The sequence below is a fragment of the Aaosphaeria arxii genome (assembly GCF_010015735.1).
Source record: "Aaosphaeria arxii CBS 175.79 unplaced genomic scaffold BU24scaffold_4, whole genome shotgun sequence".
Taxonomy (NCBI): domain Eukaryota; kingdom Fungi; phylum Ascomycota; class Dothideomycetes; order Pleosporales; genus Aaosphaeria; species Aaosphaeria arxii.
In genome coordinates, this window is record NW_022983477.1 from 652,295 (window position 1) to 671,689 (window position 19,395).

Here is a 19,395-nt window from a genome sequence, read left to right on the forward strand (position 1 = left end):
GGTGTGTTGTATCATTGTATGTAATGTTCAATTGGTGAGACGATTAAGGATGGAGCTAAAACCCTAACAAGGTCGAGTAAAAGTGGATATTTTTGAGAGAGTCTAGAAAGTCTAGAAAGGTCCATTCCGTTGCCTATCTGTGAGTTTTACCTTGTTCTGCCTGGTTGGCATACTGTGAACTGTGATGGTAATCCTGAACTGACCCCACTGTGTCCCGCCGTGGCCGTTCTTCCCTCCTGCTTCTGGTTTGGCGTGAGAATCAATCATCCATCCTCTCCCCCTCCATGATCCCTCCGTGATCCATCCGTGATCCATTCATCCCATGAAATAATTAATATTGTCCTTCTTAACCTTCCTAACTTGCTTCATCACGGTAACGGATGATAGGTTACGTTCCACCTTGCTACTCGTATACATACTTAGCATCACTAGTAACTCATCTAGTACCTTTTAGCAGCTTCCACAGCCTTTCACACCGTTTGTGTCCACTGCACTGCGTGACTGCGTCCGAGTACTCGACTTGTAACTTCTAGTTCTGCCCCTCGACGCTTCCGCTCCGCTTCCGCTTCCAGTCCCATCCCATCCCATCCCACTCTAACTATACCGGCGGTACCACACTATTCTTGTCTCCTCCCTCCTCTTGTGAGCAGCAGAGTTTTAGGCTCATCACTTAATCAATCTTTTCTTGACTCAAAATCACACATCATTGCTTACTTACTATTATCCCTTCCTCAATCACAACACCTCCCTTTCTTTCATACTCCCTTCCTCCCCCCGTCGACCACGAGTTCGTTGATCGACCCCAAATTACGGAGTACTTCCACCACCACCACCACTACCACCACCCCTCGCCTGCACCACATTTCAACGGTCTAGCACCGAGAAAGGTAGTCTTCACAAGCTACCTCCGTCCGGACCCGCAATATTTGTCCACCTTTTTCTTCCTCTCAGCTGTTAACTACCGCTGTCCGCTGTCGCGCAATCGCCTCTCGTACCCATCCAATCTACCTAGGTCCTAGGCCTAGGTACCACGCAGCTCTCGAGGGACAAGCCACACCTGGTCGAGTCCGGTGACCTCCATCCTTCACCAATCGCACTCCGCCTTTCCGAATGCGTCAATCGCGACAACGAGGTACTTTACCCACCAGCAACATTCACCTCCCCCAAACGGTAGCCTAGCTTCCGCTCTCAATTATGAGGACTGACACCACTGCTCCCAGCTGTCCCCCACTCCTTCCCCTTGAAGGACCGCTACCACGGATACCGCGACTTGCCTGTACCACCCTCCATAACCTGACACTCCCGCACCGCAATCGCCGCCTCCGGGAGCCCGTGACGTCGTCACCTGCCATCAATGCCGTATACTACACCCGACCACTCGCCGCAGACGTACCTGCACCATGACCCGTCTCTGGCCGGGCCTCCAGAATTCTCGCCAGAGCAATTGGAATCCTTGACTCGCAGTATCGAGCGCAAGCAGCAGAAACTCGAGCAAGACATCAAGCAATACATCCAGGGCAAGCAGGTAGAGCTCAAGAACTACGAGCAAGAGGTAAACGCGCCTTCGCATCCTGCAGGCTTCATTCAGAACAGAAATCGCTGACCGGACCAGCTGCTAGCAGAACATCGCTCCAAGCAACGCCCTCCGCCGCGGAATGCCGACAGCTCTAGCCAGAATTCCTCGTCAAGTGTTTCCGTGACCTCGTCCTCCACTGAGCCTACCGAGACATCCCCGGAATCGACCACGCTTGGACCGGTAGAAAAGGCTAAACGCAACAAGCACACACGTGTTCATAAACGCGAGAAAGAGCTATTAGAGATCACGCCTTACTTCTTGCCTCTGCTAGAAGCTGGGGATTTGGCATCGCCTACCAAAAAGAAGAAAGAGAAGAAAAAGCAGAAAGAGGTAGTGGCAGAGCACGTTGGCGTTCCTCCAACCGTAGAGCAGGGATCCCCGACCCGAGATGCTGAGAACGGCAAGGAAAATCGCAGATCCCGGAGCAATAACAGAGAGGAAAAGATGGAGCATGGCGAGGGTGTCCCAGCCGCTGCGGACGTTACGAAAGTAGGCAAACGAGCAGACGAGGGAAAGAAGGCCAAACGCACTGCTGTCAAGAAATCGTCACTCCGGGGTAACAATACCCCACGAAGCAGGAGGAAGAGGGTGAGTCTGGTCATCGATGACCAGATCGTTCTCCCCGCCGATAACATCATGGATCCTCCTCTTACATCTCCGAGCGAAACTACACTATCGACTGCATCCAATTCGAGCACATCACTCAACGAAATCATAGATCCACGCCTAACCTCACATGCCCACCATGATCCCGTTCACCACAGTATACCGCAGAATACCAACACCAATAGCTCGCATCGCCATGCACCAGCCAGCGCTTCTCCGCCGACATATACCGAACACACGATAACCGCGTCTTCACCTGAGGACTACGTTCCGCCCCAGACCGCCACGCGAACTTTCCTAGATCCTTCCCCCTCCCACCCGGAACTAAACATCCCCCAACGTGCCTCCGGTTCACCGATATATGCATCGGAACCTGAAGCGGCAGAGGCGGATGAAGAACAATTCAGTACCTACGTCGGTGGCCTCTCGGGATCCAATGTCGACGATGTAGATCAAGCTGGCAGCTACGGTTATCCCTCGTCGCTGGGCGCAAGCTACATGGAGAGCTACATGCAGAGCCGACCGTTGAGCGTACGCATTGCCGCGGCCGAGAAGGCCGGTCTGAAAGAAGAAGAGAAGAAGCGACTCCTCCAGGGAACTGGCGGCGACCAAAACACCAGAAAGGAGGACGAAGAACCGGAGCGTCGCCCAAGAGGCCAAGAGAACTCAAAGCAAAGACGCACGGTTGAAGACGATGACGACGACTTCGAGATTATGGGTGAAATGGACGACTTTTAATCTCGACTCCCCCACTGCCTCCCAGAGAGGATGTACACGTACGGACAGAACCCGATCCCGCGCAACTTATGCGCATGCACATATGCTCTCATCCATCACTATTTTTTATCCTTCCTTCCTGGAGTTTTCCTAACTCGTTGGCTACGCGAGTTACGGACGGCAATCTATGTTTTTAGAATTTCGAATCTTTTTTCCTCTTTCCAGATCTATGTTCTTGGATACTACTCACTCTTGGTTTTTGCATCAGCGTGGACTTAGGTCTCTTTTTCGTTCCGACAATCTCAAATCAATGTTTTTTCTCAGGCAGTTCAAAGGACCTGTTGAGGGCCTTCACGGAACTTTTATCTTTCCTAGGGGCGAGACGGTAGAATATGTTGAGGATCTCCTGGATATCAAATCACTATGTTGTTTCTAGCAGTTCAAAGTATCTTCTGAGGGTCTCCACGGAATTTTCGTCTATCCCTGGGGCAAGACGGTAGTATATGTTGAGGCCCAACTTAGTACCGTGTACATAACGTAAGATGGCATATATAAAAGCTTCATTGTGGTGCGAAAGCGGAACTTTTGACCAACTTTATACATATATGTGAACGTGTACGTGTGTATAATCCTATAAATATCCTTCCCTAGCTCCCTGCTCGCTTGAATACCCAACATATATCGAATCCAGACGTACACACACACCCTCCCCTCCCCATTCCCACTCAAGACAGCGAAGAATGCAAACTCGGATTCGACTCGGACGCCCTCTCATTAGCATCATGCTCCGCCATCTGCTCGACCCTATTCACCATCCGATCCAGCAGACTCACCATCTCATCCGCCACGAACCCGGGTCCATCCTTCTGCACGAAATGCCCACACCCGACCGCGATGATCGGCCCAATCGCCCGCTGCGGATGCGTTATCCCCACCAACCCCTCATTGTACCTCTGCCACGCGGGGTTCATGTACGTCATCGTCAGCGCGCGCGGGGTGCGCAGGGAACCCGTGAGACACTGGTCCGCGAACGTGGCCCAGTCGTGGCCTGCGACGGTGAGGTACGGGGGCTGGGAGTCGGGTCCCTCGAGGGAGGGGGAGGAGGGTGAGGGGAGGAGGGTGGCGAGGTTGCGGCGGGAGAGGCCCTCGTCGTTCGGGACGTCTGGGTGGAATGTTTGGAGATACGCGGCGCGGGTTGCGAGGACGTCGTCGGTGGTTGTGCCGGGGGGGAGGGTGAGGGGGTCGAAGGATGGGGAGGAGGGGTCCGGCCAGATGGAGACGAGGTCCGAGTTTGCGATTACGGAGTCTAGGAATAGGAGACCGGATACGGTGCCTGGGTAGGTTTGGGAGAAGAGGCGCGCGAGGGCGCAGCCGATGGAGTTGCAGACGAGGATTAGGGACGGGAATTGGGATGGGTTCGACATGTCGAGGTGCTCTTTCCAGATCTGGAGGAGGAATTGCTTGAGCGAGCGGACGGCCGACATGGCGTCGTGGCTGTGGCTGGGTGGGGGATCCGGGTCGTCGGGGTCGTGGTCGGAGTCGCCTTGGCCGTAGCGGTCGTAGGAGAGGAGCGCGGGATAGGGGAGGCGGGAGGAGATGCGTTTTTCGAGGAAGTCGTTGATGGAGGCGTCCCAGGAGGAACGGGGGGAGAGTAGGCCGTTGAGGAAGACGATGAGGCTTTGGGCGAAGGGGTTCGGGTGGTGAGGTTGGGATGTAGATGCTGGGTAGTATGTGTAGTGGAGTTTGGCGTTGGGCTTGTTCTCGAGTATCAGAGAGGAGATCTCTGGCTCTGGGAATGGAGGTAGGTCTTCTTCAGATGACTGGTTCGACATTGTTGTTGTTTGAGGCTGCATTCAAGGATTGTGCTCTCCGGATTGGGGTTCTAGCTCTTGAAGTTCCAAAGAACCAATCGTGGTTCGTAGTGTTACGATGTTGATTTCGAATAGGGTTGCAGTTGATAGTGTCTTTCCCGGATACTGATAGAGCGTCTGTTGAAAGACTGCGGTTGGGTGGGTTCCACTTTGAGATGACGATATAGGTGGTAGTGATACGTTGCGTTGCGTTTGACAAAGAAAAGAGTAGATAACAGATGTCTCACACACACATGCACATAGACCGAGCACTCAGGAAACCAATATGAACGGGAAAATGAGAGTGACTGAGATTGGAGAGGCCAGTAAGACCATTCAAATGCACGTTTTCTTGATATAGTAAGAAGCTAGTTAGCGACCGTTGACGGGTGGCTTCGGATGTGTTATCGAAATGGAACGAAGTACAACGAAGAGTCCTGCAGTATATGTGTACTGTATAATTATGTTAAGAACCCGAGTGAAAGGAACGGCGAGTCTTATATCAGAGAGATGGATGGGCTGACGTCGATAGTTATAGGACCCAGGGCCGCGTTTCCTTGAGCCGGTTACCCCTCTTGAAAGCTTGATCGAACGGAATCTAAACCCTAAGATATCAGGCGTCCCAGCTTTCTGCGAACCAGATCTGTCGCGCGGCAATCAAACCCGTTGAGGCGCTTGGAGGAACGTGGGAGTACTGTTAAACAAGGTTGTCGCGAAAGATATCGAAGGACGTGGTTGAAGTTGGTGATCGACAAAGTGATAGACGAAGTGTAGAAAAAACAATTTGGCTTGGTATGTCGTCACCGGTCAGAGCAAGTAACTAAAGCGATGAGTGAGCGACTGAACGGTCTATCTGACATGAATGGCACGAGCCAACCTTGCTGTCTAGAACGCTGATCTTATCGTGCTGAGGATGATACGAGTAAGGTCAACCATCGGAACAGTAAAGAAGGACAACGAAAGAAAGAAAAGATGAGCTACTGCGTACTGTGTAGAGAGAAAGTAAGGTACGACGTAGGTACGTACCTAAGTTAGTTGAAGAGGAAGAGGGCAATACAGGGGTTTGGTCGTCCGGTGGGGGTGGGTTGCCTGCAGATCGGGCCGACACTAGTGACCCAATCGAGTCAAGGTGAAAGGTACCGCGATGACGTGGTTGGACCCTACATGTACCTTTGTACCTTCCCTCACTACCTCATAGTCGTCGTTGCTACGGAGTACTTACTACTTGTACCACTCGGCAGTGAACTTCTCTTCCGCTATTCCTCCGCCTTCTACATCTCCATCGACAACAAAATCCCAATCCCACTCCCACTCCAACTCCAACTCCAACGCCCACGTCCCCATCTCTACGTGTCACAATTACTACCACTGCCCCATCTCTCGCTCCCGCGTTGTTCAAATCAGCGACGATCTTTCTCCATCTAAATATTTGCTTTGGCTGTGTAACCGCACCACGACACACGACCCACAAATACCTTCTCTGCCAAACACAGGGCAATCTCTACTGTGGACTATATCACCCCTACGCATTCCAACTCCGAATTCCACACACGCACTCCAAGGTCTCAACACGTCCCAGGTACCAAAGATTTGCGGGGTACTAGTGACTGACACTACTCATTGTGTTGCATGGCTTTGTGTTCCTAGCTACTCACTGCCGACCATATCGATACCGCACCGTCTCCAGTTCTCCCTCAGCCTGCCTCTGCCCATCCAGCATTCTATCCTCAACATACGGCCTTTCGATTTTCCCACGCATCCTGTCGATACCCTACACAGTTTGTGGCCTTGTTCCACGCCTCAACGCCGACCACATGGGTTACGTCGATACCAGCACGCAGACCATCATTGAAGGTCTTGCCAAACATCCCGTCGCAGTGCCTCCCGAACTCCAGCCATCTACACCACCACCAGACGCAATGTCTGTCAAGGAGGAACAGAAGTCTCTGCTCACCCAGGAAGAGCTTTTACAAAAGGATAAACAGTGGGACGATTCTGCCAATCCAACAGATGGTGCACCCACAACAGGACTGCCTGAAACGCTTCCCTTCACACCGACACCAGGACTCGCCTCCAGAAGGCGGCCTCCATTCCGGGCTAGAATCTCTCTTCCCGAACTCGACCTTGACACTGAGGGGCCAAGTTCACCGCCACCGACAGATGCTCTCATGTCTCCGCTGCCTGCTGCCAACACATTGCATGCTGGTCACACTCCAATCATCCCCCGCTCGTTGGCACCAATCCACGGAATGGAGCCAGTTGGAATCATACCCCTCAAGCAGGCGCTTGCACCTGAACCAGAGCCAGACGTGGACCTCGCGCTACATGGGCCGTTGACACTGCCCGCCAGGCCTGGCGATGGCGCGGACGATAGGATCGAACTCAAAGCCCTCGATGCGGAGCTGGAGAGAATTGCTCAAGAGCAGAGTGAGCGCGATGACGACAGTGACGAAGAAAAAGACACTGTAAAAGACATTACTAAAGATATCCCACACGAAGGAAGTCCGAAAGCGTCTGCAAAAGGCAGCAGAAGGTCTTCGGCAGATGAGGGACTGGAAACAATAGACGGTATACTCCTCAAGAAACCAAGGATGAACATGGGCGCGCCTTTAGGCCAAGCCTAGGGCCCGAAACTCATGAGGTTGCCCCCTCATCCAATTCTATGAATTATTCTCGCAAACATTGCATAGCGCATGGTGTAAGCTCATGGCGTTTTCTTCAATTTCGGAACTGTTGAATGGGAAAAAAAGTGGATTGTCACGTGTCGCAAATGAAGGAGTAAAGATATCCAGGTATGCCTTTCAGTGCGTCAGTGTCATACCGGGCACGCACTCCATTAGTGCTGGCCCGCAAGTGACCATCCTTACCTGGATAGTATGCAATCAGGGTATTGTACATAGTCGTAAATCATGGGGATTAATTATATTATCATTTCCAAACCAAGACGAATCAGGTGTTGCATGCCTAATGAAATGTAGAGAGATGCTCTAGATTCGGCTAGCGCAGCTGCAATGCAAGGAATCAAAGGACATTGAGCCAACTAAAACGAAACCTCTTCCCCTCCTTCCCCTCTCGAACATTATTGCCGTCCTGGATAGGTAGTTATCAGTATATTTGCTGTGACCAATAGCTCTCGCCACACTGTACCCATCACCTACTACCTCTCTGTCTATCTATCCTTTTCACTGATGGAAATTTACCAAAGGAACATTCCACAAACCTTCCATCGACTTTTCGAAGGAACCAATATCTCTGACCTCCAGACTTCAACAGATGCATAACGGTAGTTGAGTATGTTTATGGAGTTATAAAAAGGAAAGACACAACACTATGGCCTATCTATTACCGCATATATCAACATCGAATACCCTTGACACGTTATAAAAGGTGATTCGAGCACTCTGGCGCGCTTGGCAGCAAGGTTTGGATGCTTGAATCGGTTCATTATCTTCGCATGGCCAGATTCCGTAATCTACCTCCTCTTTGCCATTGACAACGACCATCTTGGCATAATGGAGAGCCGAACCTCTGACCTTCGGCTTTGTAGCTCCGGCAGTTGTTGCAGATCGAATTGGAGAAGCTGAGGGGCAAAACGACTCCCAGGGTTGGCGTTTTGATTTATATGTTGGAGATGCTCTCTACATTTTTTAGAGTACAGTTCAACTCTTTGATCATACCAGATCTAGGAGTGCGCTAGGATGGGTCCATTCACGCAAATACTGCTCTTTCTCTTCGCTCTCCCCATTGTCTTTGCACAAGATGTATACGACTATATCGTCGTTGGTTCCGGTCCAGGCGGTGGTGTGTTAGCTTCCAATCTTGCTCGAGCGAACTTCTCGGTCCTCCTCATTGAGGCAGGCGATCAAAGCACACAAGGCACCTCTGGCCAATATCCACCCCAGATCACCTGGGACTTCTTCGTTAAGCACTATGCTGATGAGAAGAGGAACATGATGAATAACCACCTTGTGTGGAAGACTACGGCTGGTCGATACTGGGTACTACCCTCTGCATTGAACATCAATTCAAACAGTATACTGACCATAAAATAGGTCGGAGCAGGAACAGCTACGCCACCATCGGGCGCCAAATTCCTTGGAGTCTACTACCCACGCGGTGCTACTGTTGGAGGAAGCTCTATGATCAATGCCATGTGCACTTGGCTACCTTCGGACTCTGATTGGAATCACATCGCCAACATCACAGGAGACACTTCCTGGAGGTACAACATATCTACATCCCACACCTTCTGAGCCCCTAAAACTGACAATTCCACAGTGCTGACAAGATGCGGAAGATCTTCGAACGCCTCGAGAAGAACAACTACCTCCCCGCCGGCACCGCAGGCCACGGCTTCAACGGCTACTTCCAGACGAACATGAACAAGCCGGGTACCGTTGGCCAACCCGTCCTCGGCATAATGCAAGCCATCGCCGCGAACCTGTCCAAGCCCACCGACGCAGCCAGCATCTCCAGCATGATGGGCGGCGACGCCAACTTCCTCGACGCCAAACGCGACTGGACGAACGGCATCTGGGGGCTCCCCATGCACCAGCGGTCCAACGGCCAGCGCTACAGCTCCCGCGACTACATCCAAGAAACCATCCAAAACAAGTTCCCCCTGACCCTCAGCATCAACAGCCTCGCGACCAAAGTCCTCTTCACCCCCAGCGACACCACCACCTGTGGCGGCCAGCCCCGCGCCACAGGAATCCAGTTCCTCCAAGGAAAATCCCTCTACAAAGCCGACGCACGCTACACCGACTCCAACAAAGGCACCGTCAAGACCGCGACCGCCCGCAAAGAAGTCATCCTCTCAGGCGGCACCTTCAACACGCCCCAGCTCCTCATGCTCTCCGGCATCGGCCCCAAATCGCACCTCGCCTCGTTCCAGATCCCCACCCTCGTCGACTCCCCCGGCGTCGGCAACAACATGCAAGACAACCAAGAAATGCCCATCATCGGACAAGTCTCCGGCGGCGGCGGCGGCTTCTCCCAGAGCTTCCAGATGCTGACGACCAAGCACACGCCCGATGGCGAGCGCGACATGTTCATCATGCAAGGCCCCGGGTTCGCGTTCCGCGGTTTCTGGCCGTCGAACCAGACGAACAATGCGTTGCCGGCGGAACCAGCCGGCGTCTACGGCATCTCGATGGTGAAGAACCACCCGCAGAATAAGAAGGGGTATGTGCGGCTCGCGAGCGCGAATCCCCAGGACGCGCCGGATATCAATTTCATGCTGTACGAGGAGGGCAAGGAGGCGGATATGGGGGCCATGAAGGATACGATTGCGTGGGCGAGGAAGATGTATGCGGGGGCTAAGGGCACGACGATTACGGCTAGGGAGCCCCCGTGTCCGAATGGGCCGGATGCTCAGGGGTATTGTGGGCAGGCGGATGAGGATTGGATTACGGGGCAGACTTTTGGTCATCATCCTACGTCGACGGCGGCGATTGGGAAGGAGGGGGATCCGATGGCGGTGTTGGATGGGAGATTTAGGGTTAGGGGGGTCAAGGGTTTGAGGGTCGTGGATGCGAGTGCGTTTCCTAGGATTCCGGGTGTGTTTCCTGTGGTTAGCACGTTTATGCTCAGTGAGAAGGCGAGTGATGTGCTGAAGGAGGATGCGGATAAGGATGTTTGTGCTGCTTGAGTTTGTGTATGTTGTAAAGCGTCGGAGTGAAAATGAACATGGCATCCGATTGCAAAACGCTCGTTAGGTCGAAGTATGTACATAAGAATATCAAGTATATACAGGATATACGCATGTGTCCAAGCCGGGGACTTCAGTTCGTGCACCGCATCTCTGGAGGTATATACTCAAGACCTAAGCCTTCAAACACTATTCTCTCCGCATCTTCAGGGGTGCCATCGACGCCGTTGGGACCTTCGAGTTGCACAACTTCACCTGTGCTTCGATCTCGGATGCCGCTACTATCGAACTTCCAACCTTTGATCGCTTTGGCGTACCTTCTAAGGTCTCTCTGGAAAGTCGTCCCTCCGCTCCAGCCCATGACAGCACAGCCTACTGTCCGCCACGGCGCGATGATAATATCAACGCGGCGATGAATGTTCGGATTCTTCGCCCTTGGGTTCTCTGCGAGATCCCGCTCCCGGGTCGGCCAGTGCGGATCTTGCCAGACCACGAGTGCCTTGTCTAAAGTGTCAAAGCCTGCGCCAGCGGCTCTGGTCGTGCGGAACGGTAGAGTGGACTGCCCTCTTTCTGTGTTGTGAAGACTCATGGTGAGCGTGTGAGTGATCCACTCTTCGTCTTCGAGAGACTGGATGATGTCTCTGACCAGATTGGCGGTTGACTCCAGGTCATGGTGCGAAATAATCATGTCGACATCGCCTGATGCAGCCTTTCCTCGTCGATAACCCCCGACGATGGTCACTGTAATCCTATCGTCTCGTAGGCGTACAGCATGCTGCCGCACGACCTCAGCTATCTGTTCGACTTCGGATCTGGGAATTGGGTTCAAGAGCTCTTCGTAATACTTGACGCCGATCTGCTGGACGCGGTCAAGATCATTCCACCCAAACTCGACGATGTCATCTAACTCTGTCCAGTGGTTGCCATAGTAAAAGTTCCTGGCTGTCTTTGCGCCAACTCCCCAGATATCGTAGAACAGTCGTAAGACTTTCATGGCCTCGTCTTCTTCAAAGTCATCGACTGCTTTGATATGACCTGTGTTCTTCCATTCGACGTATAGCTCGGCAGCTTTCGTATCACACCCCGGTATGCGGAGCACTTCGCGGGGATGGCGAAGCTCATATGGATACGCGGCGATAGCAGCAATGATCGTAGAGTAAGCACGAATTCCTATTTCGTCATTAATCAGAGTCCTTGCTATGCGTATCTTTTTGAGAAGGCCGATGAACTCGTCATTGGGCCCATTCAGAGGTGTAAACCGCTGACAAGAATATTTGATGTCCTTCTTGACCCACTTAGGGGCAGGTGGGAGATCCGAGTCATCACCTTCATACTCGCTCGTGGACTGCTTGAGAAGATGGGCGGTATGCGCGGCAACCTGGCCATGATGTGAGGTGGAACTTGACGCAAATGTGGCGCCGTCGAAGCGACGAGAGCCAGAATTGGTTGACCGCGTCGGTTGATGATGATGTCTCGAGGATACAGCATATAAGTCTGATTTGGCACGCTCCAGAATATCCTGGCCACTTTCTGGTCGTGGAGCCAGGTTTGTCCGTGACGCAGGGATAATCTTGGTGGTCTTGCCTGCAAAGAACGGAATTATGGATTTGGGCGTCGCTGTCGAGCTCGGTGGCCGCTCGATAACCTTTCCTGTGTAAACTAAGTTTACCCCAAGGGGCAAGATTGTTCCTTTCGCGATGCAGTCATTGAGCCAACCGACTTTGATAACCCAAATAATATCTTCGCTCCCGGGCGACTCAAATAAAACAGGCAGTGCTTCAGACTCTTCACGAGACTTTGTCGGCGATGCCGCATGAGTGTCTCGCTTCAATGTCGGGAATTCGTCTTCAGTCTCCGAATCGTCTGCGACTTGAGTCCGTGTCCTCGCCTCGTCCTGGGGCGTATGTCGAGACCCCTCGACTTTTCTTCTCTTACTAGCAGGTTCATCGTCGACCTGAACGGGGCTGGCCGTGCGCTCCAGGTCGAGAAACTCCTCAACCTTCAATCTTCGAGCCCGAAGTTCGAACTCGGACCGCTTCTTGGTTCCGACCTTGCCGATGAAAACCTTCGCTTTAGACACATCGTCAGTGGGCTGTGCGCCGTGACGGCGCAACGTTTCCTCGATATCTTTCGCCTCGTGACCTTTCAGATGAGCCGAAAGCACGAGTATAGGTGGTATAGTACTTAAATCGACTGAGTCGAGATTGGGCATGGCCAATTGAGACTCCTCGGTGGGGGTCTGGGACTCATCCATCGTCAATGCGTGCAACGTCACAGTCCAATAATCAAGTAAGTCAAGTAAGGGCACGGCTAGTTCTGTGAGCAATTGGGTTGCGACCGGGAGGAGAAATAGAAGTCATGATATTCTGAGATCCAATAAGACTCAAAGGGATGGATATTTGATTTCCAAAACCACGGTAATTATCATGAGAAGCGAATAAAGACCAAGGAGACGAAAGGAAGCGAAGAAGTGGATGAAGGTAAGAAAGCAATTTAGTGGTAGGTAGACTCGATACAAACAGTGCGAAGCAGGAGCCGGGTAGATGCGTGAACGATGGACTTGGCAATGACGAACTGGACGTGTCATCTTCCTTTGGTTAGTTCAACCCTGCGAGGTCGTTACTCTCATAGTACTCGTACTGAGTAGGAGGGGACATCACCCTGCCACCTCAACCTCACCGTCACAGTCTGTTGTTTAGAGTTCATGGTATCGTGAGAACCTCATCTGTCTTTCATACAAACTTTATTGGACGCCTCGCTGAAAAGTGCTCCATAGTGACGTTACCCGTTGCGGTGCCATGTGCCAACGTCTGTCGTCTGTGGCAAGGGAAACCAGTTGCACTCTCATGTGTCCAGTGTGTAGAACATTTGTCCTGAAATAGGATGCCAGTAGCGATTATCGATATCCCTCTGCTATGGGGGGTTTCTCCTGTTAGTAGGCGAGAGTCGCGATTCACAGCATGAAAGCCCATCCCCCACGGACAGCCAATTCGAAGTGGTATGTATGGTATTGCACTGACTATTGAATGGCTGGGGCAGGCTCGTCACAATAGCTGTTCGCGAGTATCGATCAGGAAATAATGGAAAATCAGACAGGACATTATTTCCTTTCTATCCCATACCCACATGCGCACCGTTGGGGGCAGAATGGCTTTGAAACCCGTTGAGCGTCGATTCCCTTGCATGCTCGCTATCCCTCACACACTCCTCTGCCCGCCACGCCTTCACGCGTAATTGGAAGATTCGCATTCGCGAGCACCAAGCATTCTCCAACTGTCAAGCTCATGCACCCGCAAATTCTTCCCTCCCCTTCATAACTTATTCTTGTCATATCAGCGTACGCGCCTTGCCAGCGGCGTGACTCTCCAGTCGCGCGAACGTGACAATGTCTCTCCTTACTGTCGATCCCTAGCCTCTTCCTCATATCATATTTGTCCCTTTCTAGTAACATCGCTCCCTTCCGCTGGTGACAGGTCTCTCATATAAAGAAAGAGAGCGCATGTGTCCACACGGACGGGCCTAGGTCGAGTCTCAGGCGAGCGGGTTTCCAATATCATCCTCTTTTCCTCACTCTTCTTCCCCCCTTCAAATATCGTCGATCGAGTCCTCTTACCCTCAGTCCTTCTTTGGTGCTCTCTTCGTGGTATTCCCATGCTTCTCGCTCTTTTGAAGCAAGCCAGTCGTTCCTCCCAGAATATCATTAAAGGCTTCAATCCCGATCATCAGCATTTACAGCCAACGACACATCAATTCGAACTCACTGTTCTCGATCTGAAATCTCTCCCAAATACTTCCTAAAGTCACTCGATAACATGCGTGGATTCTCAACAGCGGCCTTGATGGCCATCGTCGCCAGCGTAGCTGCCATCCCTATCACCCCAGCTGCTCCTGCGTTGCAGCGTCGAGCAGAAGTCATGCGGTCCGAAGGCATGGCCGAGGTAAGAAACTTCTTTTTCGTCACTAATGTCATGAAACTGACGTCTCCAGCACGATATTGCGGAGCAGTTGTCCATTCCCCTGATTGACAACGAGTTGGAGCATCAACCATTCTTAGACCACGTCACGTCTAGGTTGTACGCAGTATTCCGAACACCTTCCGAAGAGGAGAAGCGCGATCAATCTGGTGACATTGCACCAGGCTCACTCGAGTCACCGCAGATGCTGCCACGCGCTGCTGCACCACAGAGCTTCGCCGACACCATCTCTCAAAAGTTCGGTGCTGTCTTCCGAGGGCAAGACTTCAGCATTCGGGACTTCGGTTATGAGGGCAAGGAACTCGAGCTGAGACGGCCCACGGGGATGAGGCATTGGGACTAAAGTGTCAGGTCAGGTGGGGTGGATGTGTATGTGTGTGGTCAGCTGTTTCTTCTGCGATTGTTCATCATTAGCGCCATTCGAGTCTGTTTAACAAAATGTTTAGTTGCTAATGTGTTACTGTACTGAGCACGCAAACGCGCAGATTGATATCAATGTTGTGCACTTTCCATATTTAGCAAAATATACAATACCGCCTTTCCTGTCAGGAGGTACGCCCGCTTGCCCTTATGCCCATATTGAATCATGTGAACCGACGCCAAAACAAGAGATATACTCGTTCGCCCAGTACATTGTAGCAAACGAGTCGAAAGAAAGCTTATGGTATAGGAATAGAAATTCATATATATGTATCACACTCCCATGGTGAAGTCATGTTCGATCCCGGGAGTGACACTGCGACAAGTCAGGAACGATACTAAATATGGAGCCGAAGTGGACTTACCTGGCCATGAATTTAAGGAAGACGACAAGGTATTGGTCGACGCGAATAGCAACCTCGTCTTCCTCACTGCTGCCTTCCACAAGATCCCATTCATTGTCCTTTGATTCATCGCCGTCCTTTGTCTTGGCCTGCTCCGTTAGCTTGAGTAGCTTCGTATCGTCTACTAAGCCTTCCATGCCGCTGTCGACTTTGCCAACATCTTTGCCGGCCTTAAGCTTCGCTAGTCGAAGCTTCAAAGCTGCGTCGGCGCGATCTAATAGAACCTTCATGACGGAAGCATGCTTGCAAGGATGAACTGAGGCTGTCTTGACCGCATGATCAAAGAAAGGATGATCTTCGATTGTCACCGTCTTGTCCTTATAGTCACCGACAATATCCTCCATCATCTCTCGTGGACTCAGCGGGACCGATGTTGCGCCATAGCCGGATAGATATAGTCGAGGTGTTCTGTAGTGTGCCGAGTAGCAGATATATAGGGTGTAGGTACGAAGGGGACTGGGAATCGTTAGCACGTATGTCCAAAGACAGTTCCGATGTCAACCTACGCTGAAGTGCTTCCGCTTCCTTGAGGTTCTCTTATTATAGCCTCCTCATCATCCTCATCTTCCATATCGGGAATCTCCTCCTCTTCCTCTGCGGCTCCTAGGTTGCCACTTTCGTCCACTGTCCTCACATCCCGAACCTTTGCCTCTTGACTTGCTGCCATACCACCAGTCCTGAGCCAGCCATCGTCGTCTGCCTGTCCCTCGCCCGATGCGAATCCATCCCCAACGAGGGTTTCGTCCTGACCCGCATCCCCGGCGAAGTTGTCATCAAGGCGGCGATGGCAGGGAACACCGCGGGTGACTAGGAACTGCTTTCCAGGAGGGAAATGTGGGGAGCGTTTCGCGGGAGATGAAGCATCTGCCCACTCCCAGGAAGGAAACTTGAATACTAGGAAGTCACCAGCTAGGACGAACTCCTCTGGCGTGAGCTGGCCAGTACTGCGGAAGGTCGAAGTGTGGCTGATGGCCGCGGTTCGTTCGCGAAAAGTGTCTATATATGAACGCACGAAGTTGTAGGCCATAATGGAGGGCGTATCTGATATGGCTTTTTGTAGTTTCGAACAGTTTGCTTAAGGTGTTTTCGTGGGGTTGTTTGTGATTGAGACGCAAATGGTGGTTGTGGTATAACTGTGCGGGGTGTTGATGTATGTACTGTGGAAGAGAGATGATCTGTTGCGGGATAGTGGGGGTGGGGGACGGCTGCCTGTCGCGCCTACTAGTACTGAGTTCATTGTGTGGCCGTGCGCAGGCGGGAATGCACGGGCGTGACAGGTCAGTTTCTTGATGACGCCTCACAAGCTAGAACAGTGACTACAACTCCTCCAAGTACAGATACATACTCGTCACTCAAGATCCAAGGATTGATCGTGATTACATTCATGCTCACCTGCCAAATTCCACACGTACATCGTCGATCACCTTACAATGTGCTACCTCTGCACCTTTGCTCACTACAGTTCACTCATGATGTCGTGCTGACTCGTGCCAGTTGGGAAGTGATGATATGAGGTCTGATCACAAGACCAAGGGCCTGCCTTTTGAGAGATGCCTATCTGTCACTCGCAATATTTAGATTCAAGATTTATATGCTAGTCTAGTATGTTCGTTCGCTCCGAAAAAAATCAAGTTAGGAAACACCATGGTATATTGTTTCTACGAAGCTAACAAGTTCTTAGACCTATTCGTTATAATTTCAATTTCATCTCTTCATGATGTGACCTCAAAAGACAATAGTAACAGCAGCTTTCGGCAATGATGGTGCATTCATCACCCAGCAGCTTTCATCTTGGCAAGCATATGCACGTATCTCCAAGTTACATCACCCAAGAATTGCCTGCTCGACCTTTACTAAAAGCTGTAGGTTAGCAATTCGGATCGCGCTAGAACAAGCTTGGGGAGCTGTTGGGAGCAGCATGGTAATACACGGACGGATGACAAGAAGCCTAAAGACGGACCAAAGCTCCATCGCCACAGCCTTCAGACAACATGGAAACACCAGATGAATCGCCAACATTGACAATCCCTAAAGTAAAATGAAATTTCTAAACATGTGTTACAAATATGATCCGCGTCATATTGTAACATGATGAGACGCTGTGTCCGAGTCAATCACAATGGTGCTTATACTTCGGGAATCACTGGTCGAAAATGATATATTGCTCATAAACTCCACCTTCACACTCGACTATCGAAGTATCACAGACGGTCCATGATTGACAGGCATACATGTTTCGAGAGTCGGCGGCCATTTCATCGATTCTTGTCATACCTCAATCAAGGCTTTGCTATATGCAGGCAGTCAGTCGATCGCACTGCCAGTGATATTTTTCCCGTTTTCGGGGCAAGGTGCATTCGTGCCGCAGCACTGATCCTATACACACGCGATTGCTTCACTGACTGTTAGATTAAGATGTGTCACAATTGCCTTTCCCCCCGGATGCCTTCTGAACTCGTCACTTCGAAATTGGTACAGATCTCGCCGCACCCAAACTCTGGACAACCACGCTAGTTACCCCAGGGGCCCTCTGGGGTGGGTGCGACTTGCAGTCCTTCTATAACATAAGTCACCTATGACAAAAGGCAAAAGTGTGGCCCAATGTTCGAGAGATTCATCAGAAACACGGTTGGTACCCCCCGTGCCCCCATCCCCAGTTCGCTTATAATCCTGCCATAGCTTGCTTCGTTGTCGCGCAAAACCTGCGAACCTCCTGCGTAGGTTCTTGGAGACGGGTAGATACCTAGTTTGGCCTGAGATCAATGTATGTTCTTGAACATCACTGCCTGACGCTACGTCTTTCCTGTTGAAATTGGGCTGCTGATCGAATTATCTTTCGAATTATTTCTCCACCCCACAGACGCCATACACCTGTTTGTATCTCCTTGCACAAGTTAGAGGAAGTGTGTTTCAATCTATCCTTTCAAGTTCCTGCAGACATCCGCCCACACTCTTCCCTCCAATATCAGTTCTTCCGCTCTCCCAATTACACGAACGACAACTTGATATTACAACACAATATCTTCGGCATGACCTCCTTGAAAGTGATCAGCTATTGATTGGCACTTATTGGATCCACGGAGCTCTGGCCAATGTGCCCTTGACGATACAGTTGGGTGTATCCAGTGTGACCACAGCATGAAGGTTTGCACTTTCAGATAGCCTTTGGGCCTCTAGATTCCCTGTCCCCCGCCCGTCCTTCCCAGACCAAGGCGACGATCTCAGCACAATTTCCCCTGACGATGGCACGAACGAGGCAGGACACGAAGCGATCGTTCAAGAGGGCACAATCTTGCCTGATGGTATTTGAATTCCATACGATGGTGTATTGGCCCAGCAGGCGCGGTCTCGAAAAAGCTCATTGGAGACCTGAAAATAGCGAAAGCCATTCGCTCATGCAATTTTCTACTTGCCTGGTGCAGAGAGTCAGTCCACGTGCATCAGTAATCATGCACACCCTTGTTGTTCTTACCTCGATCGAACAGAAGATCCAAAGAATGAGCGTCTGCACGACAACAAGCGCAGCTGAGCCATGGATATAAGTACTGGACGAGTTCGCGGCGAAGAGAAGGGGAATCAGTGCTTCACACATCACCCTCACACAAAATTGAAGCTGAAAACCGTTTACCCAAAAGCCCACTACCTCGGCTTTCCAAGGTCATGGCCAGCCAGTCAAACGACACACCCCAGCCTCGTTGTGGGGGTCGGAAGACCGAGTGTCTTCAGACGTCTTCAGTACAGGTACTGACTATACTTGTCTACGTTGCCTGGTACACTCTAGAACAACTTTCTAACTGACATCGCCACCCAGCACAGTCTCGGGCCTAAGAATCGTCTTCTCAAGAAAGGCCTCTACGGTCACTCAACTACCACTTCAACTCCACTTTCGCCAATGATGGAGCTATGGTTGGGGGAGAGTGAGAACGAGACCTATTGGAACACCTGCGCCCGTCGCAATTAGGTTGGTTTTGCTTGATTGTTCCTCTGGGCGGTGGTTGGAGCGTACTTAGCAATTTGATCGTGTCATACAAACATCATTAGTTCAAGTATTGGTACCACGGCGTCCCTAGGGGCTTCAATGTTGATGTCTTGACAATACATGGTTTTTGGTTTTGACTCCTACATGATCATGATCATGAATGCTCTGCTGAGTCCCATAATGTGCTCCCCATTGAACAAAAGGAATTAAGGAAGTTGG

General features: G+C 51.3%; 7 protein-coding genes across 7 annotated transcripts; 4 read left to right on the plus strand and 3 right to left on the minus strand.

Moving 5' to 3' along the window:
• Positions 1-1,354: 1,354 nt before the first annotated feature.
• BU24DRAFT_408647 (uncharacterized protein) lies at positions 1,355-2,920 on the plus strand (the record flags this gene model as incomplete). The annotated part of the gene is made up of 2 exons (XM_033525869.1): positions 1,355-1,552; positions 1,613-2,920. The coding sequence occupies 2 exons, from the start codon at positions 1,355-1,357 to the stop codon at positions 2,918-2,920; spliced, it is 1,506 nt and encodes a 501-aa protein (XP_033383772.1).
• A 704-nt stretch (positions 2,921-3,624) lies between these two features.
• On the minus strand, positions 3,625-4,731 carry BU24DRAFT_461680 (uncharacterized protein; the record flags this gene model as incomplete). The annotated part of the gene is made up of 1 exon (XM_033531916.1): positions 3,625-4,731. The coding sequence occupies one exon, from the start codon at positions 4,729-4,731 to the stop codon at positions 3,625-3,627; it is 1,107 nt and encodes a 368-aa protein (XP_033383773.1).
• Positions 4,732-6,369: 1,638 nt separating this feature from the next.
• On the plus strand, positions 6,370-7,521 carry BU24DRAFT_178467 (uncharacterized protein). The gene has a single exon (XM_033521586.1). It carries the CDS (start codon positions 6,564-6,566, stop codon positions 7,371-7,373), a length of 810 nt encoding a protein of 269 aa, XP_033383774.1. The 5' UTR covers positions 6,370-6,563; the 3' UTR covers positions 7,374-7,521.
• A 926-nt stretch (positions 7,522-8,447) lies between these two features.
• BU24DRAFT_491681 (GMC oxidoreductase) lies at positions 8,448-10,399 on the plus strand (the record flags this gene model as incomplete). Its single annotated transcript, XM_033533824.1, has 3 exons — positions 8,448-8,747; positions 8,802-8,971; positions 9,028-10,399. 3 exons carry the CDS (start codon positions 8,448-8,450, stop codon positions 10,397-10,399), a joined length of 1,842 nt encoding a protein of 613 aa, XP_033383775.1.
• A 31-nt stretch (positions 10,400-10,430) lies between these two features.
• On the minus strand, positions 10,431-12,931 carry BU24DRAFT_421739 (Nucleotidyltransferase). Its single transcript, XM_033527795.1, has one exon. The coding sequence runs from the start codon at positions 12,651-12,653 to the stop codon at positions 10,533-10,535; it is 2,121 nt and encodes a 706-aa protein (XP_033383776.1). The 5' UTR covers positions 12,654-12,931; the 3' UTR covers positions 10,431-10,532.
• A 1,280-nt stretch (positions 12,932-14,211) lies between these two features.
• On the plus strand, positions 14,212-14,716 carry BU24DRAFT_461684 (uncharacterized protein; the record flags this gene model as incomplete). The annotated part of the gene is made up of 2 exons (XM_033531917.1): positions 14,212-14,337; positions 14,387-14,716. The coding sequence occupies 2 exons, from the start codon at positions 14,212-14,214 to the stop codon at positions 14,714-14,716; spliced, it is 456 nt and encodes a 151-aa protein (XP_033383777.1).
• An 84-nt stretch (positions 14,717-14,800) lies between these two features.
• BU24DRAFT_421740 (autophagy-related protein-like protein 3) lies at positions 14,801-16,382 on the minus strand. Its single transcript, XM_033527796.1, has 3 exons — positions 15,704-16,382; positions 15,159-15,653; positions 14,801-15,109 (listed from the first exon to the last, which is right to left on the minus strand). Exons 1-3 carry the CDS (start codon positions 16,222-16,224, stop codon positions 15,067-15,069), a joined length of 1,059 nt encoding a protein of 352 aa, XP_033383778.1. The 5' UTR covers positions 16,225-16,382; the 3' UTR covers positions 14,801-15,066.
• Between the last annotated feature and the right edge of the window lie 3,013 nt (positions 16,383-19,395).

Excerpts from the sequence above, each read along its gene's own strand:
- BU24DRAFT_178467 (XM_033521586.1), top strand. The coding sequence starts at position 6,564 with ATGGGTTACGTCGATACCAGCACGCAGACCATCATTGAAGGTCTTGCC.
- BU24DRAFT_421739 (XM_033527795.1), bottom strand. The coding sequence starts at position 12,653 with ATGGATGAGTCCCAGACCCCCACCGAGGAGTCTCAATTGGCCATGCCC.
- BU24DRAFT_421740 (XM_033527796.1), bottom strand. The coding sequence starts at position 16,224 with ATGGCCTACAACTTCGTGCGTTCATATATAGACACTTTTCGCGAACGA. Across the intron at positions 15,654-15,703 it reads GGAAGCGGAAGCACTTCAGC|TCCCCTTCGTACCTACACCC; the intron begins GTAGGTTGACAT and ends AACGATTCCCAG. Across the intron at positions 15,110-15,158 it reads TTCCTTAAATTCATGGCCAG|TGTCACTCCCGGGATCGAAC; the intron begins GTAAGTCCACTT and ends GACTTGTCGCAG.